This window comes from Saccopteryx bilineata, chromosome 11 (assembly GCF_036850765.1).
Source record: "Saccopteryx bilineata isolate mSacBil1 chromosome 11, mSacBil1_pri_phased_curated, whole genome shotgun sequence".
Lineage (NCBI taxonomy): Eukaryota > Metazoa > Chordata > Mammalia > Chiroptera > Emballonuridae > Saccopteryx > Saccopteryx bilineata.
In genome coordinates this window covers 71,672,338-71,690,516 of record NC_089500.1, presented here as the reverse complement: position 1 = coordinate 71,690,516, position 18,179 = coordinate 71,672,338, and the positions used below count along the sequence as shown (strand labels likewise).

The 18,179-nt window shown below is 41.7% G+C and overlaps 1 protein-coding gene across 4 annotated transcripts in view; it reads right to left on the bottom strand.

Annotated features, from left to right (window-relative positions):
- WDR47 (WD repeat domain 47) overlaps positions 1-18,179 on the bottom strand; it is a 68,503-nt gene that overhangs the window by 33,662 nt on the left and 16,662 nt on the right. For all 4 annotated transcript variants that reach the window (XM_066246868.1, XM_066246867.1, XM_066246865.1 and 1 more), the window contains 2 exons: positions 14,523-14,607; positions 11,227-12,029 (listed from right to left, as the gene is read on the bottom strand). In XM_066246868.1, coding sequence (XP_066102965.1) covers positions 11,227-12,029; positions 14,523-14,607 — 888 coding nt within the window. The remainder of the gene's footprint in view (positions 1-11,226; positions 12,030-14,522; positions 14,608-18,179) is intronic.

Genomic DNA, 18,179 nt, shown 5'->3' with positions numbered 1-18,179 from the left:
ATTCCTAGAAACAAACGATAATGAGCATACATCAACTCAAAATTTATGGGACACAGCAAAAGCAGTCCTGAGAGGGAAGTTTATAGCATTACAGGCATACCTCAAGAAGCTAGAAAAAGCTCAAATTAACAACTTAACCCTGCATCTAAAAGAACTAGAAAAAGAACAGCAAGTAAAGCCCAGAGCTAGTAGAAGGAAGGAAATAATAAAGATCAGAGCAGAAATAAGTGACATAGAGGCTAAAGAAACAATACAGAGGATCAATGAAACCAGGAGCTGGTTCTTTGAAAAGGTAAACAAGATCGATGAACCTTTAACAAGACTCACCAAGAAAAAAAGAGAGAGGACTCAAATAAATAAAATTAGAAACGAGAGTGGAGAAATAACAACTGACACAACAGAAATACAAAATATTGTAAGAAAATACTATGAAGAACTGTACGCCAAAAAACTAGACAACCTAGATGAAATGGACAAATTCCTTGAATCATATAATCTTCCAAAAATCAATCTGGAAGAATCAGAAAACCTAAACAGACCAATTACAACAAATGAGATTGAAACAGCTATCAAAAAACTCCCAAAAAAGAAAAGTCCTGGGCCTGATGGCTTCACAAGTGAATTCTACCAAATATTCAAAGAAGAACTAACTCCTATCCTTCTCAAGCTATTTCAAAAAATTCAAGAGGAAGGAAGACTTCCAAACCCCTTTTATGAGGCGAGCATAATTCTGATTCCAAAACCAGGCAAAGACAACACAAAAAAAGAAAATTATAGGCCAATATCCCTGATGAACTTAGATGCAAAAATCCTCAATAAAATATTAGCAAACCGGATCCAGCAATATATGGAAAAAATCATACACCATGATCAAGTAGGATTTATTCTTGGGAGGCAAGGCTGGTACAATATTCGCAAATCAATCAATGTGATTCATCACATAAACAAAAGAAAGGAGAAAAACCACATGATAATTTCAATAGATGCAGAAAAAGCATTTGATAAAGTCCAGCACCCATTCATGATAAAAACTCTCAGCAAAGTGGGAATACAGGGAACATACCTCAACATGATAAAGGCCATCTATGACAAACCCACAGCCAACATAATACTCAATGGACAAAAATTAAAAGCTATCCCCTTAAGATCAGGAACAAGGCAGGGTTGCCCCCTTTCACCACTCTTATTCAACATAGTTCTGGAAGTCCTCGCCACAGCAATCAGACAAGAAAAAGAAATAAAAGGCATCCAAATTGGAAAAGAAGAAGTAAAACTATCATTATTTGCAGATGACATGATATTGTATATAGAAAACCCTAAAGTTTCAGTCAAAAAACTACTAGACCTGATAAAAGAATTTGGCAAGGTGGCAGGATATAAAATCAATACTCAGAAATCAGAGGCATTTTTATACACTAATAATAAACTGTCAGAAAGAGAAATCAGGGAATCAATCCCCTTTACCATTGCAACCAAAAAAATAAAGTACCTAGGAATAAATCTAACCAAGGAGATTAAAGACTTGTACTCAGAAAATTATAAAACATTGATAAAAGAAATCAGGGAAGATACAAATAAGTGGAGGCATATACCGTGCTCATGGTTAGGAAGAATAAACATCATTAAAATGTCTATATTACCCAAAGCAATTTATAAATTCAATGCAATACCAATGACTTACTTCAAAGACATAGAACACATATTCCAAAAATTTATATGGAACCAAAAAAGAACACAAATAGCCTCAGCAATCCTGAAAAGGAAGAAAAAAGCGGGAGGTATCACACTTCCAGATATCAAGTTATATTATAAGGCCATTGTACTCAAAACAGCATGGTACTGGCATAAGAACAGGCACATAGATCAATGGAACAGAACAGAGAACTCAGAAATAAACCCACAGCTCTATGGACAACTGATATTTGACAAAGGAGGTAAGACAATACAATGGAGTAAAGACAGCCTCTTCAACAAATGGTGTTGGGAAAACTGGACAGCTACCTGCAAAAAAATGAAACTAGACCACCAACTTACACCACTCACAAAAATAAACTCAAAATGGATAAAAGACTTGAATGTAAGCCATGAAACCATAAGCATTTTAGAAGAAAACATAGGCAGTAAGCTCTCTGACATCTCTAGCAGCAATATATTTGCTGATTTGTCTCCACAGGCAAGTGAAATAAAAGACAGGATAAACAAATGGGACTTTATCAAACTAAAAAGCTTCTGCACAACTAAAGACAATAAGAACAGAATAAAAAGACAAACTACACAATGGGAGAAATATATTTGACATAGCGTCTGATAAGGGGTTAATAACCAAAATTTATAAAGAACTGGTAAAACTTAATACCAGGAAGACAAACAATCCAATCCAAAAATGGGCAAAAGAAATGAATAGACATTTCTCCAAAGAGGACACACAGATGGCCAATAGGCATATGAAAAAATGTTCAACATCATTAATGATTAGAGAAATGCAAATTAAAACCACAATGAGATATCACCTCACACCAGTCAGAATGGCGCTCATCAATAAAACAACACAGAATAAGTGCTGGCGAGGATGTGGAGAAAAGGGAACCCTCCTGCACTGCTGGTGGGAATGCAGACTGGTGCAGCCACTGTGGAAAACAGTATGGAGATACCTCAAGAAATTAAAAATCGAACTGCCTTTTGACCCAGCTATACCACTGTTAGGAATATACCCCAAGAACACCATAGCACTGTTTGAAAAGAAGAAATGCACCCCCATGTTTATGGCAGCATTGTTCACAATAGCAAAGATTTGGAAACAGCCCAAGTGTCCATCAGAGGATGAGTGGATTAAAAAGCTTTGGTATATATATACTATGGAATACTACTCAGCCATAAGAAATGATGACATAGGATCTTTTACAACAACATGGATGGACCTTGATAACATTATACTGAGTGAAAGAAGTAAATCAGAAAAAACTAAGAACTATATGTTTCCACACATAGGTGGGACATAAAGATGAGACTCAGAGACATGAACAACAGTGTTGGGGTTACAGGGTGGGGGGAGGAGAGGGAGGGGGTTGGGGGAGGGGAGGGGCACAAAGATCATGGCTTTTCAGCATTGGCCATATTCCCCCCTTAATCTATAGACAGACAGCAAATATTTACGTATGGTGTTCCCACTATAAAGACTGCTGTCTTAGGGACAAATGCTGACAAACTATTTCAGCAGTTCCTCCTTCTTCAAAGTCTTATATGTAAACATAGAGCTCCAAGTTTCATAGGACATACTCAAGCTCACTCCATGCTTCCTGGTGCTTTAGCACAAGGGAATGCCCCCCCCCCCCGCTTTTTTTTTTTTTTGTATTTTTTTTTGTATTTTTTCTTTTATTTATTTATTTTTTTGTATATTTCTGAGGATGGGGATGGGGAGGCAAGCAGACAGACTCCTGCATGCGCCTGACTGGGATCCACCTGGCATGCCTACCGGGGGGAATGCTCTGCCCATCTGGGATGTTGCTCTGTTACAACCGGAGTCATTCTAGCAACTAGGGCGGAGGCCATGGGGCCATCCTTAGTGCCCAGGGTGGATTTGCTCCGGTGGAGCCTTGGCTGTGGGCGGGAGGAGAGGGACCGGGAGGGGGGAGAGGGGGAGGGGTGGAGAGGTAGATGGGCGCTTCTCCTGTGTGCTCTGGCCGGGAATCGAACCCGGGAATCCTGCACACCAGGCCAATGACTCTGACGGGTCTACCATATCATGCTTTTTACTTAAAAAAAAAAAAAAAATTACATTTCTTTTGAAAGCTGATGAACAGAAGACACCAAATCTACCTTCTTTATTAGATCTAGCTAATAACACTGTTCTGTCTTTTTTCCAAATAGCTCCAGATATATGGAAAAGATTTATATAGGCGGATGGGGATCCTCAAACCCCTCAGCGAGATCTTCTGAGAATGGCTTTTAAGATACCTAGAGGCAGAAAAAGCCCAATAGAGATCAGGGGGAACTACCAGCTTTTAGGATACACCCTTAAAGGCTCCAGCACCCCAAAGGGGTCTCATAGGATGCCATCTGGGTCCTGCTTCAATAGTGGAAAGGAAGGTCATTGAGCTAAAGCCTGCCAGGCTTACACACCTCTGCTGTGAGGAAACAGGGACACTGGAAGGTGGGCTTCCCCCTCGCTCCTCTAAGGGAGGGTTCAGTCTCTTCCAGGCCTGCTCCAGCCACCTATGACCTAACCTTGCCCAGAATGCTGGGGTTTGCCACTGAAGGCTGAAGGTGCCCAGGGCCGTCGACCCCATCTACGACACTGTGGACGAGCCTAGGGTATTTCTTCCAAGAAGCAGGTAAACTGATCTCATTTGCACAAGGGCCACTTAACTATGTTTTGCCTGAATAGTCAGGTTCTTTATTCTTCCCTCAAAGATCTCTGTTGTGGGTGTTGATAGTCCTATTTTCTGCTGCTTTGCTTAATATATAGTGATTCCTTTATTCCTCCTACCTCAATGCCCCACTCATATTTCAGGCTGGGACCTACTCTTAATTTAGAGCTCTCTTTCCTCCTTTTGCCAACTTGTATTATGAATTTACCTTTGCCACCCAGCTTAGTGTATCCCAAGGTTCTCTTTACCAGGCCACAGGCACAGAGCTCCAGGGAAAAGCAACCTGGTCTCAACTCTCCAGGCAGAGGAGAACAGAAGCTCCATATCCACGCATGCTGCAAATGGCTTTTTCCAGTCTACCTGAATCATTACCAGCTAGAAGCAGCGGTCATTGGGACTTGGACATGAGCTGCAAAGTATAGAATGGTGACAACAATTCCAGTGCCATACGGACTTTTCCTGTGGGGAACTTTCCTGGACTCCTGCTCCCTGTGACAGCTCCTAACAGACTGAACTGTGGTTGGGTTGCATTTTCAGGGATTTGGCATGGTGAGGGGGCCAACTTGGACTTGGGGAACATGTTAAGGACACTACTCATTTATGGATTCTTGCTGTATTGGCCAAGAGTTTGCTTAAAGGCATTTAATCACTGTAAAAAAAATAGAGGACTAGATGAAGAAGATGGGGCACACATACACCATGGTATATTATTCAGCTAGGAGAAATGGTGACATTGGATCACTTATAGCGGAATGGTGGAGTCTTGGTAGCATTGTGCGGAGTGAAATAAGCGAATCAGAAAAAAACAGGAACTGCAGGATTCCATACATTAGTGGGACATAAAAGCGAGACTGAGAGGCATGAACAGGAGTGTGGTGGCTAAGGGGGGTGGGGGGAGGGAAGGAGGGAGAGGGGGAGGGGAGGGGGGGAGGGGTACAGAGAGAACTGGATGGAGGGTGGCAGAGGACGATCTCTCTTTGGGTGATGGGTATGCAACATAACTAAATGACAAGATAACCTGGAAATGTTTTCTTTGAATGTATGTACCCTGATTTATTGATGTCACCCCATTAAAATAAAAATTTATTTATATATAAAAAAAAAAACAAAAAAAAAACATTTCAGGACTATGTCACAGAGTGGCTGTGGGAATCAAATATGGTAACTGTTGTAAACTGCTTCACAAACATGACCCTATTATAAAATATTCAATGGGGAGAGAAAATAAATTGGGAAAATGTTCAAAAAAAAAAAAAAAAAGCTAAACATACATCTTTCCAATATATATATATTTTTTTTATTTATATTTTTTACAGCGACAGAGAGTGAGTCAGAGAGAGGGATAGACAGGGACAGACAGACAGGAACGGAGAGAGATGAGAAGCACCAATCATTAGTCTTTCGTTGCGCGTTGCGACACCTTAGTTGTTCATTGATCGCTTTCTCATATGTGCCTTGACCGCGGGCCTTCAGCAGACCCAGTCACCCCTTGCTGGAGCCAGCGACCTTGGGTTCAAGCTGGTGGGCTTTTGCTCAAACCAGATGAGCCCGAGCTCAAGCTGGCGACCGCCGGGTTCTCGAACCTGGGTCCTCTGCATCCCAGTCCGACGCTCTATCCACTGTGCCACCGCCTGGTCAGGCCCAATATTTTTTTAAAAGATTTTATTTATTCATTATAGAGAGGGGAGGAAGGGGGAGGAGCTGGGAGCATCAACTCCCATATGTGCCTTGACCAGGCAAGCCCAGGGTTTTGAACCGGCAACCTCAGCATTTCCAGGTTGACGCTTTATCCACTGCGCCACCACAGGTCAGGCCTTTCCAACATTTTTAATGTATGCTAATTAGTAAGCTTGACACCTATATATGTCAGATTGTTCCTAATATTCTTCTAAAACTTCTACATTTCATAGACTCTTTTCAACATTTTTAATAATTAACGTCATTCAAGGATGATGAGTATCCAGACATTTACACAGATTACAAGGCACTGTGGGAATAAATAGAAAAGTAAAATGATTGTTGCCTTCGTGAACTTTAATTATGAAGTGGCTTCACAATGGCCTCTCTGGGCAAAAATATGAAAAATTATCAAAATATGGAAAATATTAGGCTATAAACTGGTAATGACTGTAAGATAAAGTACAATTTATAAGAATTATTAACTACAAATCAAAAGAATTATTAACTAGAGAATCAAATGACCTTCATAAAGTAACATTTAATTTTGAAATTTATATAACACTTCGGTATGTATTATCTCATTTAACTTGCACAATAACCTGAGAAATAGGTTATAATTCCCATTTCGCAGATGAGAAAACATATTTAAAAAACAAGTGATTTTCCTGAAATTGCACAGCTAGTAAATAAAGCTAGGACTCAAATCCAGGTCTTCAGACTCCCAATTCAATGCTGGCCTATGACTAAGGATTGTTTGTTTGTTTTTGGTGGGGGGGGGGGCATTTATTTTTTTTCTTCTTTTCCAAGTGAGAGGAGGGGAGATAGAGAGACAGACTGCCACATGTCCCCCGACCAGGATTTATATGGCAACCTCCAACTGAGGCTGATGCTCTGCCCATCTGAGGCCATGCTTGCAATTGAGCTATTTTTAGCACCTGAGGCAGAGGCTCCACAGAGCCATCCCCAGCACCCAGGGCTGATGTGCTTGAACCAATCAAGCCATGGCTGTGGGATGGGAAAAGACAGAGAGAAGGGGGAAGGGGGAGGGGGGGAGAAGCAGATGGTTGCTTCTCCTGTGTGTCCTGACCAGGAATTGAACCTGGGACATCCATACACTGGGCCAAAGCTCTACTACTGAGCAAACTGGCCAGGTGGGGGGTGGGGGGGCATTTAATTTGAAACCATTCCTTTGAATAACAAAAGCTTACATATTTCAACCGATCTTTCTTTTTTGTTTTGTGTTTCTGTTCAAGTGAAAAGATACCCTTCAAAATACCACACACTCCTTTACAGACCTTTCTTTCTTGTTTATCTTCTTGTTCACCATAGTAACTCAATCACTGTATCCTGGATATAGTATGATGCTAACATGTAACAGACACTCCAGTATTTTTATTTTATTTTTATTTATTATTATTATATTTTTCAACGAGAGAAAGACCGACAGGAAGGGAGAGAGATGAAAAGCATCAACTTGTTGTGACACTTTAGCTGTTCATTGATTGCTTTCTCACACCTGCCTTGATGGGGGAGAGGAGCTCCAGCTGAGCCAGTGACCCCTTGCTTGAGCCAGCGACCTCGGGGTCATGTCTATGACCTCACGCTAAAGCCAGCAAACCCACGCTCAAGCTGGATGAGCCTGTGCTCAAGCCAGCTACGTCAGGGTTTCAAATCTGGGTCCTCAGCATGCCAGGTCAACACTCTATCCACTGAACCGCTGCCTGGTCAGGCCACTCCCATATTTTTGAATAAATACTGACTTCAAGCATGTATTACCATAAAGAGAAGTCTCTTCAAGCGGCATTATTTTTTAAAAAATTGATTTTGAGAGAGAGCCAGACACACAGAAACATCAATCTGTTTCTGTATGTGCCCTGACCGAGGATCAAACCACCAACCTTTGTGTATCAGGACAACGTTCTAACCAACCGAGCTACCTGGCCAAGGCTCATGTGGCAACTTTAACATAATTGATCTAATTGAGCTTCCCAATATTGTTTTACTTACACCTAATATGTTTTTAAACAAGGTAAACTTTTCCAAAGTAAATGCTGTACTTTATCCACAGCATAGTAGCTCTCCTACAGCATGTTACGAGCAGCCTTTTAACACTTTGTCCTTAGCAAGGGTCTGAACTCGGAAGGGGAGAAACTGAAGTTCATTAAGTACCAATCACATGCTTGCCACTTTGCTAGCAGCTTTCTTTTGTCTTTGCAAGTCAGCACCCTATTTTACAGAGGTTACTGAGGCTCAGAGAGATTAAACAACTGTCACAAGGTCACACAGCTAGTAAATGACAGAGCTATTGTTTGAACCCAAGTCTGATTCCGAAGACTACATTCATTATTCCACACTGCTCTGCCTCCTGGGTTTTCCAGTTCAGGCAGGACATGTTTTCTGGGTTATTGGTGCTGTTCAGCTAACAACACATGTATTACCTACTTTCTGAGATATCACATTTTACCTCTGCTTCTCTAGTTGTCTAATAAGTTCCACTCGACCTCTCTCTTTATCAGTCATTCCTCAAATCCTGTGACTTTCTTTACAAAGGCAACAGCACACATACAGTCAGAGTTGGCTGGATTTTTGTGCATCTTTTCTCTATAAAGACAATCCCACTGATGTACAAGTCCAAACATGCCATTCACTGTACTGACCAAGAAGCGCATGTCATCTATGTACTCAGAACATCAGCAGTTGCCGCAGAACTGAAGCCCAGCATCCCACCCAGCGAGATATTTCCCTAAAGGGATAGGAAAATCAAGGAAAGTTTAGGAGAGTCTCTAAACCAGTGCTCAAGATTCTCTATTCCTTTGGGATTTAGTTAATCGAATGCTCCTTATGTTAATTACACTCATCCATTTTCATCACTAGATAGTATCTCTATCTTTCAAATATGAAACATAGAACAATTAGATGCCTTAGGAAGTAACCCCACACTGACCAATGGTGGCACAGTGGATAGAGCATCAACCCAGAACGCTGAGGTTCCTGGTTCAAAACCCTGAGGTCACTGGCTTAAGTGTGGGATCAAGGTCGGAGGCTTGAGCAAGGCGTCACTGGCTTGGCTTGCGCCCTCTGGTCAAAGCATGGACGAGAAGCAATCAATGAACAACTAAAGCGATGTAACTACAAGTTAACGCTTCTCACTCTCTCTCTCTCTCTCTCTCAAAAAAATCAGTAAGTAAAAATTTAAAAATAAAGTCACTCTAAGCTTTAGGAAGTCCCCTCACTTAACTGATCCTAGAATCACCCCCTCTCTTTAAGAAACATTAAAGAAAGTATCTGCCTGACAAAGTGGTGGCGCAGTGGATAGAGCATCAAACTGTGATGCAGAGGACCCAGGTTTGAAACCCGGAGGTTGCCACTTGAGCAAGGACTCACCAGTTTGAGTGTGGAGTCACTGGGTTGAGCGTGGGATCACAGACATGACCCCATGGTCGCTGGCTTGAGCCCAAAGGTCGCTGGCTCGAGCAAGGGGTCACTCGCTCTGCTGGAGCCCCCGTGCAATCAATGAACAACTAAGGTGCCGCAACAAAGAACTGATGCTTCTTATCTCTCTCCCTTCCTGTCTGTCTGTCCCTATCCCCTATCCATCTCTCTCTCTCTGTCTCTGTCACAAAAAATAAGAAAAAAGAAAGTATCACAAGCACCCTCTTACAGCCTCACAGCAACTAAATAGAAAACGCTCGCATGTATAGTCAGTCTGTATTTCTTGTTCCTACACTAAAGATACCCCCTTGCTTTAATTAGAAACAAATTTGAGCCCAGTGTTCCTTTGTCAATAAAGAATACTTCCAATTATCCTATGTGAATATGAAAGGTTTAAGTTTTGTGCTCTTGAGTGCTCTTTCAATAAATTTATTGTAGTCAACATTAACACTTCATAGTTATCACCTCTCAGTATAAGAAACCAGCCATGCCTGACCTGTGGTGGTGCAGTGGATAAAGCGTTGACCTGGAAATGCTGAGGTCGCCAGTTCGAAACCCTGGGCTTGCCTGGTCAAGGCACCTATGGGAGTTGATGCTTCCAGCTCCTCCCCCCCTTCTCTCTCTCTGTCTCTCCTCTCTCTCTGTCTCTTCTCTCTCTCTCTCTCTCTCTCTCTCTCTCTGTCTCTCCCTCTCCTCTCTAAAATGAATAAATAAAAAATAAAAAAAAAAAAAAAAAGAAACCAGCCATATGTCCCAATGGGTTTCTTGGAAAAGCAAGGCAGGAAGTTTCTTAGATCTGGAAATACAGAACTGCTAGTCAGGAAATTATTATTTCATGCCAGGTTCAAAGGAAAAACTGAGTGGTGTCTTTAACTATTTCCTTCATGTATACATAAGGAATTACTAAAAAAAAATAGTAATTGGAAATTTAAATAACCAGAGGTTTATATACACAGATGTTCAATACATTGCTATTTACAGCAAGGAAAAAAGTGGAAACAATCTGCTGCCTACAATAAGGTATTAGGTAAAAGCATGACACAGTTGTACAATGGAGTTCTACAGATATCACTCATTAATCACTGATCTCAGTAAATGTTTACAAAATAGGAAAATGTGCATGATCTATTATGTGAAAAAGCAAACTACATGAACATATACATGGTACATTCCCAATTTTAAAAAATATTCAAAAGACTGGTCATCTAAGGGTGAGATCGTGTGGAATTTTAGTTCTCATATTTATATTCTTCTATAGCTTCCAAAATTTCTTCAATGCACATGTATTGCCTTTACAACCAGTAAAAGAATAACATAGAATATAAAAACAAAGATTCTTCCCTGTAATTTTAATTATCAAAATTTTAAAGCCCTTTGAAAAGTTTATCTTATTTTTTTTATTTTAATTTTCCATCAATTTAGGAGGGCAGGGGGAGAGAGGGAGGGAAAGAGAAAGAGAGAGAGAGAGAGAGAGAGAAGCATCAACTTGTTGTTCCGCTTGGTTGTTTCACTGAGCTGAACACTCCCTGGTTGCTTCTTGCAAACGCCCTGACCACGGTTGAACCCATACCCTCAGCGCACAGGGACAATGCTTCATCCACTGAGCAACCCGGCCACAACCCCTCGGTAAAGTTTTCAGGGCTAACTTTCAACTAAAGGGATTAGAACATTAAGAAAACACACACACAACAATTAGATTATCTCACACTTGTGATGATTTCCTAGTTTTTTATGAGCAGAAACTTACCGTTCCGGGGATTCTTCATAAATACTGTGACATTCTGTATTTTCAAGCATGAGACTTCTACTGAGGTTTTGTACCCCTGGATAATGGAAGTTAGCAAAGGAGTGGGACATTGGAGAAGTTTTGTTCCCAAGGTCTGAGATTCTCTTATCGTGACTGGTCAGTCCGCAAGTGAGGCCGTCTAAAGCAGGATTCAGAGAGCGGGTCATGTAGGCATCGGCTGACTGAGGCCTTCTCATCGGAGATGATGGATAGGGAGAAAGTTTACTGATCAGAGGAGTCAAAAGATCAGCATATGCGGCTTTCGTGGGTTTCAGGAGTTTGTCCACATGAATATTAAGCATCTTCTGCTCAAAAGCACAAGAGAAGACAGAAGATGGGAGATTCTGAAGCCAAGACAATAAACTCAGATCCAAGTCGTCACAACCATTACCACATAAGAGGTCAATGCCAAGAAGCACTTCGCTTTCTGTAATTTCTTCTCCAGTTGCTTTACTTTGACAAAATTCTACGCAACATTCATAAAGTAGGCCCTTCATGACAAGCTGAAATAAACGATTGTTACTTGCTTTAAAACCAGCCTCACTTAGCTTCCTATCAGCAGGGATGAATTCTGCAACCATGACACAGGCCTCTTCAAAACAGTGAACTCGTGCAGTGCTGGGATTCCAGTCCTTAAATTCGGCGTGATTGGTCAGACGAGGCAAAGTCAAAAGCAAACAGAGCTTGCTATAATCATCTTTAGAAGGACAGTACTCTTCTAGGGCATGTAAACATTGCACAGCTTCTTGCATGGTAAATTCCAGCTGTAAGAAAAAGGTAAGTTATCACTATAAAGAGAGATGCTGTGAAATATGAAAATGAGAGTGTTCATTCAAATACAAAGATCCTTTACATACTTTTATAAACTATTCCATTGCAAAAGGATAACCTCTGGAGTCACAGAATACTCATATAATTTTTAGGATATTTAACAACCTTCAAGTCAGAAACCAAAATGATTTTCACTATTAAAATAAAAAGATTAGCCTGACCAGGCAGTGGCGCAGTGGATAGCTCTATCCCATCAGACTGGGATGCAGAGAACCCAGGTTCGAAACCCCAAGGTCACCAGCTTAAGCACAGGCTCACCAGCTTGAGCTGGTCGCTGGCTTGAGCGAGGGATCATAGACATGATGCCATGATCACTGGCTTAAGCCCAAAGGTCGCTGGTTTGAAACCCAAGGTCGCTGGCTTGAGCAAGTGGTCACTCACTCTGCTGTAGCCCCCCCTGCCCCACACAGGTCAAGGCACATATAAGAACACAATCAATGAACAACTTCAGAGCTGCAACAAAGAATTGATACTTCTCATCTCTCTCTCTTCCTGTCTGTCTGTCTCTATTTGTCCCTCTCTCTGACTCTGTCAATAAATAAATAAATAAATAAAAAGATTAATTAATTTCATTAATTAGCATGTTAAGTTGTGGGGTTTTTTTGTATTTTTCTGAAGGGAGAAGAAGGGAAGCAGAGAGACAGGCTCCCTCATGCACCCAACAGGGATCCACCTGGCATGTCCACTAGGGGGCGATGCTATGCCCATCGGGGCCGTTGCTCCATTGCAACTGGAGTCATTCTAGCGCCTGAGGCAGAGGCCATGGAGCCATCCTCTGCTCCTGGGCCAACTTTGCTCTAGTGGAGCCTTGGCTGTAGGAGGAAAAGAGAGAGATAGAGAGAAAGGAGAAGGGGAAGGGTGGAGAAGCAGATGGGCACTTCTTCTGTGTACCTTGGCCGGGAATTGAACCTGGGACTTTTACATGCCGGGCCGAAGCTCTACCACTGAGCCAACCAGCCAGGGCCAGCACATTAAGCTTTTATCTGTAAAAATAGTATTGTAATTCAGGTTTGATTATTATATTCAAACATATAATTTTTAAGGATGCAGATTTAACACTTACTTCCTGGCACTTAATAAAAGTTTCATTGGTTTTAGATGTAACCATACTAATATTAAAACTTGAAAAGTAATTCTCTAATTACTGAGAATTCTCTAATTACTGAGAATTCTCTAATTACTGAGAAAACACAACAACTGAGTTTTCTAAAAATGGAAATGGAAGAGTACCAATATTCAATTGTTTATTGAATGGTAGCTTGCTACCACTCTAGCTTGTCGAAAAAAGCAAAAGAGCCACTTTCAAACTTGCATTAGGAAAATTTGTGAGGAAAGAAAACAAATCAAGAGAAGGAACATCTGCCTGACCTGTGGTGGCGCAGTGGATAAAGCGTCAACCTGGAAACACTGAGGTTGCCGGTTCAAAACCCTGGCTTGCCTGGTCAAGGCACATATGGGAGTTGATGCTTCCTGCTCCTCCCCCTTCTCTCTCTCTCTCTCTCTCTCTCTCTCTCTCTCTCTCTCTCTCTCTCCTCCCCTCTCTAAAATGAATAAATAAAAAAAATTAAAAAAAAAAAAAGAGAAGGAACATCTTATAGGCCATTTGCTACAAGAACAATGCAAGGACAGAACAAAAGGAAGCTTAGCTGAGAAACAAATTATAATAATTTATACAGTAAATATCGTGTCATAAGCTTTTAATGACATAAAGAACCTTAGAGCTTTCATACTCCAGCTTCTCTATCTTTCATGTCAGAAAAGTTAGGATGCAGATTTAACCAAAGTAATTCGGTCAGTTAGTGACAAAGACAGGATAAAAATGAGGTATTCTGACTTACATTCCAGTGTTCTTGCCACAGTTAAACATCATTATCCAGCCAACATTTCTCTATTACCCATGAAAGTGCTCACTGTAATGATTCATTTCAATGAACACTTACTTCCTGGCACTTAATAAAAGTTTCATTGGTTTTAGATGTAACCATACTAATATTAAAACTTGAAAAGTAATTCTCTAATCAAAAAGAATTCAATACTATTGAGTTTATATTGTCATAAAGAACCATTTTTTCAGAAATCCACTTCTGGACCAAAGGAAATACTGAAAAGGCAGAGGAAGAGGTAAACACAGTCCCCCTCTGGGAGAGGAAGGAAACACTGACAGAGAGTCACCCAGTCCCATCTGAACAGAGGGCCGCGCATGCTCTCCCGCCAGCTGGCCATCCAGTCATCGCCTCTGCCCAACCAGGGGACGAATCAGACTCACTACAGAGCGAAAGTGCTGGAACTGCGAAGAAGCAGATCTTACCCCAACCCGGCTCATAAAAACTTCAAAAACTCATGATACCAATCTTTTGTTTTAGTGAATAAAATACTTATGACTGAAACAAGACTAGGGCGCAAACCTTCAGGAATAAAAATCTTACATGCTGAGGCTCATCTTCTGCTGACATCGCATTGTTAACACATAAAGCTTCTAAAAACTTCTGCTTCAGGATGATATAACGGAACCTGTGAAAAATAAAGTGTGACACATTAAAATAATTAAAAAGCTGAATTACAGCCATGTCAAGGACTAGGAATGAAAACTCAACTTCCCGAAGCAAAATGGGAAAAGTGTGTCTTAAGGAAGTAATTATTTCTTTTAAAAAAAACTTAAGGCCCTGGCCGGTTGGCTCAGCGTTAGAGCCTGGCGTGCGGGGGACCCGGGTTCGATTCCCAGCCAGGGCACATAGGAGAAGCGTCCATTTGCTTCTCCACCCCCCGCTTCCTCTCTGTCTCTCTCTTCCCCTCCCGCAGCCAAGGCTCCATTGGAGCAAAGATGGCCCGGGCGCTGGGGATAGCTCCTTGGCCTCTGCCCCAGGCGCTAGAATGGCTCTGGTCCGGCAGAGCGATGCCCCGAAGGGACAGAGCATCGCCCCCTGGTGGGCAGAGCATCGCCCCTGGTGGGCATGCCGGGTGGATCCCGGTCGGGCGCATGCGGGAGGGGAGTCTGTCTGACTCTTTCTCCCCATTTCCAGCTTCAGGAAAAAAAAAAAAAAAAACCTTAAAAAATTAATCTTCTGCCTGGCCAGGCAATGGCGCAGTGGATAGAGCATCAGACTGGGATGTGGAGGACCCAGGTTCAAGACCCCGAGGTCACCAGCTTGAGCACGGGCTCATCTGGTTTGAGCAAAGCTCACCAACTTGGACCCAAGGTTGCTGGCTCAAGCAAGGGGTCACTCGGTCTGCTGAAGGCCCACAGTCAAGGCACATATGAGAAAGCAATCAATGAACAACTAAGGTGTCACGACAAAAAACTGATGATTGATGCTTCTCATCTCTCTCCGTTCCTGTCTGTCTGTCCCTATCTATCCTATCCCTCTCTCTGACTCTCTGTCTCTGTAAAATAAAAAATAAAAAATAAAATAAATAAATAAATAAAAGAACTGACTCTTGGGCCCTGGCAGGTTAGCTCAGTTTGTTAGACTTTGTCCCAAAGCACAGAGGTTGCCAGTTCGATCCCTAGTCAGGGCACATAAAGGAACAGACTGATGTTCCTGTCTGTCTCTCTCCCCCTTCCTCTCTTGCTAAAATCAATTTTTAAAAATATCATTAATTTTCCCATTGATTTGGAGCACTTCTAGACGACAAGTTGCATGTATTACATGTCCTTCAATTATACAAACCTACTTAATCAACAATGTCTATATACAGAAAGTCACAGGGCCATATCTGAGCAGTTGTTTCTTCACAATAGTATGAAGATTTTAAAGATGTCATTCCATTGTCTCCTGGCCTCCATTATTTCTGACAAACAGCTGTGTTTGTATCTTTATTCTCTTGTATGTAATGTTTCTTTTTTTCTGGTTGCTTTCAAGGATTTTTTTAAAATTGAGATATAATTGACAATTAGTTTCATATGTACTATATAATGATTCAATATTTGCAAAATAATCACCGTAAGTCTAATTAACAGTCATCCTTATACATAGTTATAATTTTTTTCTTGTGATGAGGACTTTTAAGATTTATTCTTTTTTTCCCTGATTTAATTAATTTATTATTGTTTTATTGATTTTCATTGTGTTTACATAGATTCTAGTGTCCCCCTGAATGCATTTACTATTTTAGCAACTTTCAAATATGCAATACAGTATTAACTACAGTCACCATGATTTTACATTACATTACATCCCCAAGATTTATTTCTTTTTTTTTTTTTTTTTTTTTTTCATTTTTCTGAAGTTGGAAACAGGGAGAGACAGTCAGACAGACTCCCGCATGCGCCCGACTGGGATCCACCCGGCACGCCCACCAGGGGCGATGCTCTGCCCATCCTGGGCGTCGCCATGTTGCGACCAGAGCCACTCTAGCGCCTGAGGCAGAGGCCACAGAGCCATCCCCAGCGCCCGGGCCATCTTTGCTCCAATGGAGCCTTGGCTGAGGGAGGGGAAGAGAGAGACAGAGAGGGAAAGCGCGGCGGAGGGGTGGAGAAGCAAATGGGCGCTTCTCCTGTGTGCCCTGGCCAGGAATCGAACCCGGGTCCTCCGCACGCTAGGCCGACGCTCTACCGCTGAGCCAACCGGCCAGGGCCAGATTTATTTCTTTTATAACCAGAAGCTTGTACCTTTGGGCCCCTGTCACCCATTTCATCCAATCTCTGCCTTTGACAACCACAGATTTTCTCTTTATCATCGGTTTTCAGCAGTTTCAGAGATACCCAAGGATTTGGGCAGATTATACAATAGATTTTGGTGTATTTCTCACTGTGGCTTTCTCCCTTTTTGGATTTGCTCCCCCACCCCAGCTTTTCAGCTGCTCTGGCAGTACCAGACTTTCTGCTGACTTCTCAAGCTGGTAAACTAGAGCTCTCCGCTTCAGTTACAGCTGACACTGTGGAAGGACGGCACAGTGCCCGCAGCTGGAAGGCCTTCTACCCTGGAATACCACCCTTGAAAGTTCCCTTTCTTCAAGGATTGACTTCCGTCTAGTTGCGTCAGATTTTTCTTGTTCTTCAGGGCTTTGAGATAGTTTTTTTTTGGGGGGGGGTTGTTTTTTGGTATTTTATCTAGGTTTTTTTTTTTTTTTTTTTAAGATTTTATTTATTCATTATAGAGAGGGGAGAGAGAGAGAGAGAGAGAGAGAGAGAGAAGGGGGGAGGAGCAAGGAGCATCAACTCCCATATGTGCCTTGACCAGGCAAGCCCAGGGTTTTGAACCGGCAACCTCAGCATTTCCAGGTTGACTCTTTATCCACTGCGCCACCACAGGTCAGGCTTTATCTAGGTTTTACCTTTTTTTTTTATCTGCAGAAAGGTTAGCCAGACAGAAATGGAACCTCATACTGTTTTTTGGTTCTCCATGCTATTGATAACTGTTTGTTTTGGTAATTCTTCATTTATTTGGAATCGTATTTCTTTCACTATCACCTGCATTTACATGGCACACTACTGATCATCTTACAAGAGTTAGTTCTTTTTATTTTTATTTTTTTCATTGATTTTAGTGAGAGAGGAAGAGAGAGAGAGACAGAAAGAGAAACAGGAATATCAATCTGGTCCTACCTGCTCTAACCAACCAAGCTATTTGGCCAGGGCACTAATGGTATTTTTTTTTCCATCATTTTTTATTATTTTATTTTTTTATTTTCTTTTTTTTCAGAGTTAAGGGTTAATTTTATTTACATTTGAAAATATATATATATATATATATTTCTGAGGACAGGGTTGGACTACATTGACATTTTAGAGAGAGAAACGGATGTCAGCTGACTAAGCTGAATTGTGGCTGATGTTCCTTTGGAGACAGCAGAGACAGCGGTGCCCAAATGTAAAACCGAAGGTTTCCTTACTGTAATGCCAGTGGCTGAGGCCAGGTAGGTGCACACTGGGTTTGGGCACACGGTAGAAAAACCGTGGAGCTGGAAGGGGTTGGGCCATTCCTTTTAATAGTCTCACCACGGTGGACAAGCACACAGGCAGGGGAAGCCACCTCTCAGGCACACAAACAGCAAAATGCCCTCACAGTGGTGGCAGACAATCCACACGTATTATTTCCTTTTGGTAAACTTCTACCAATGATAAGACACTAAAAACTTCAGAT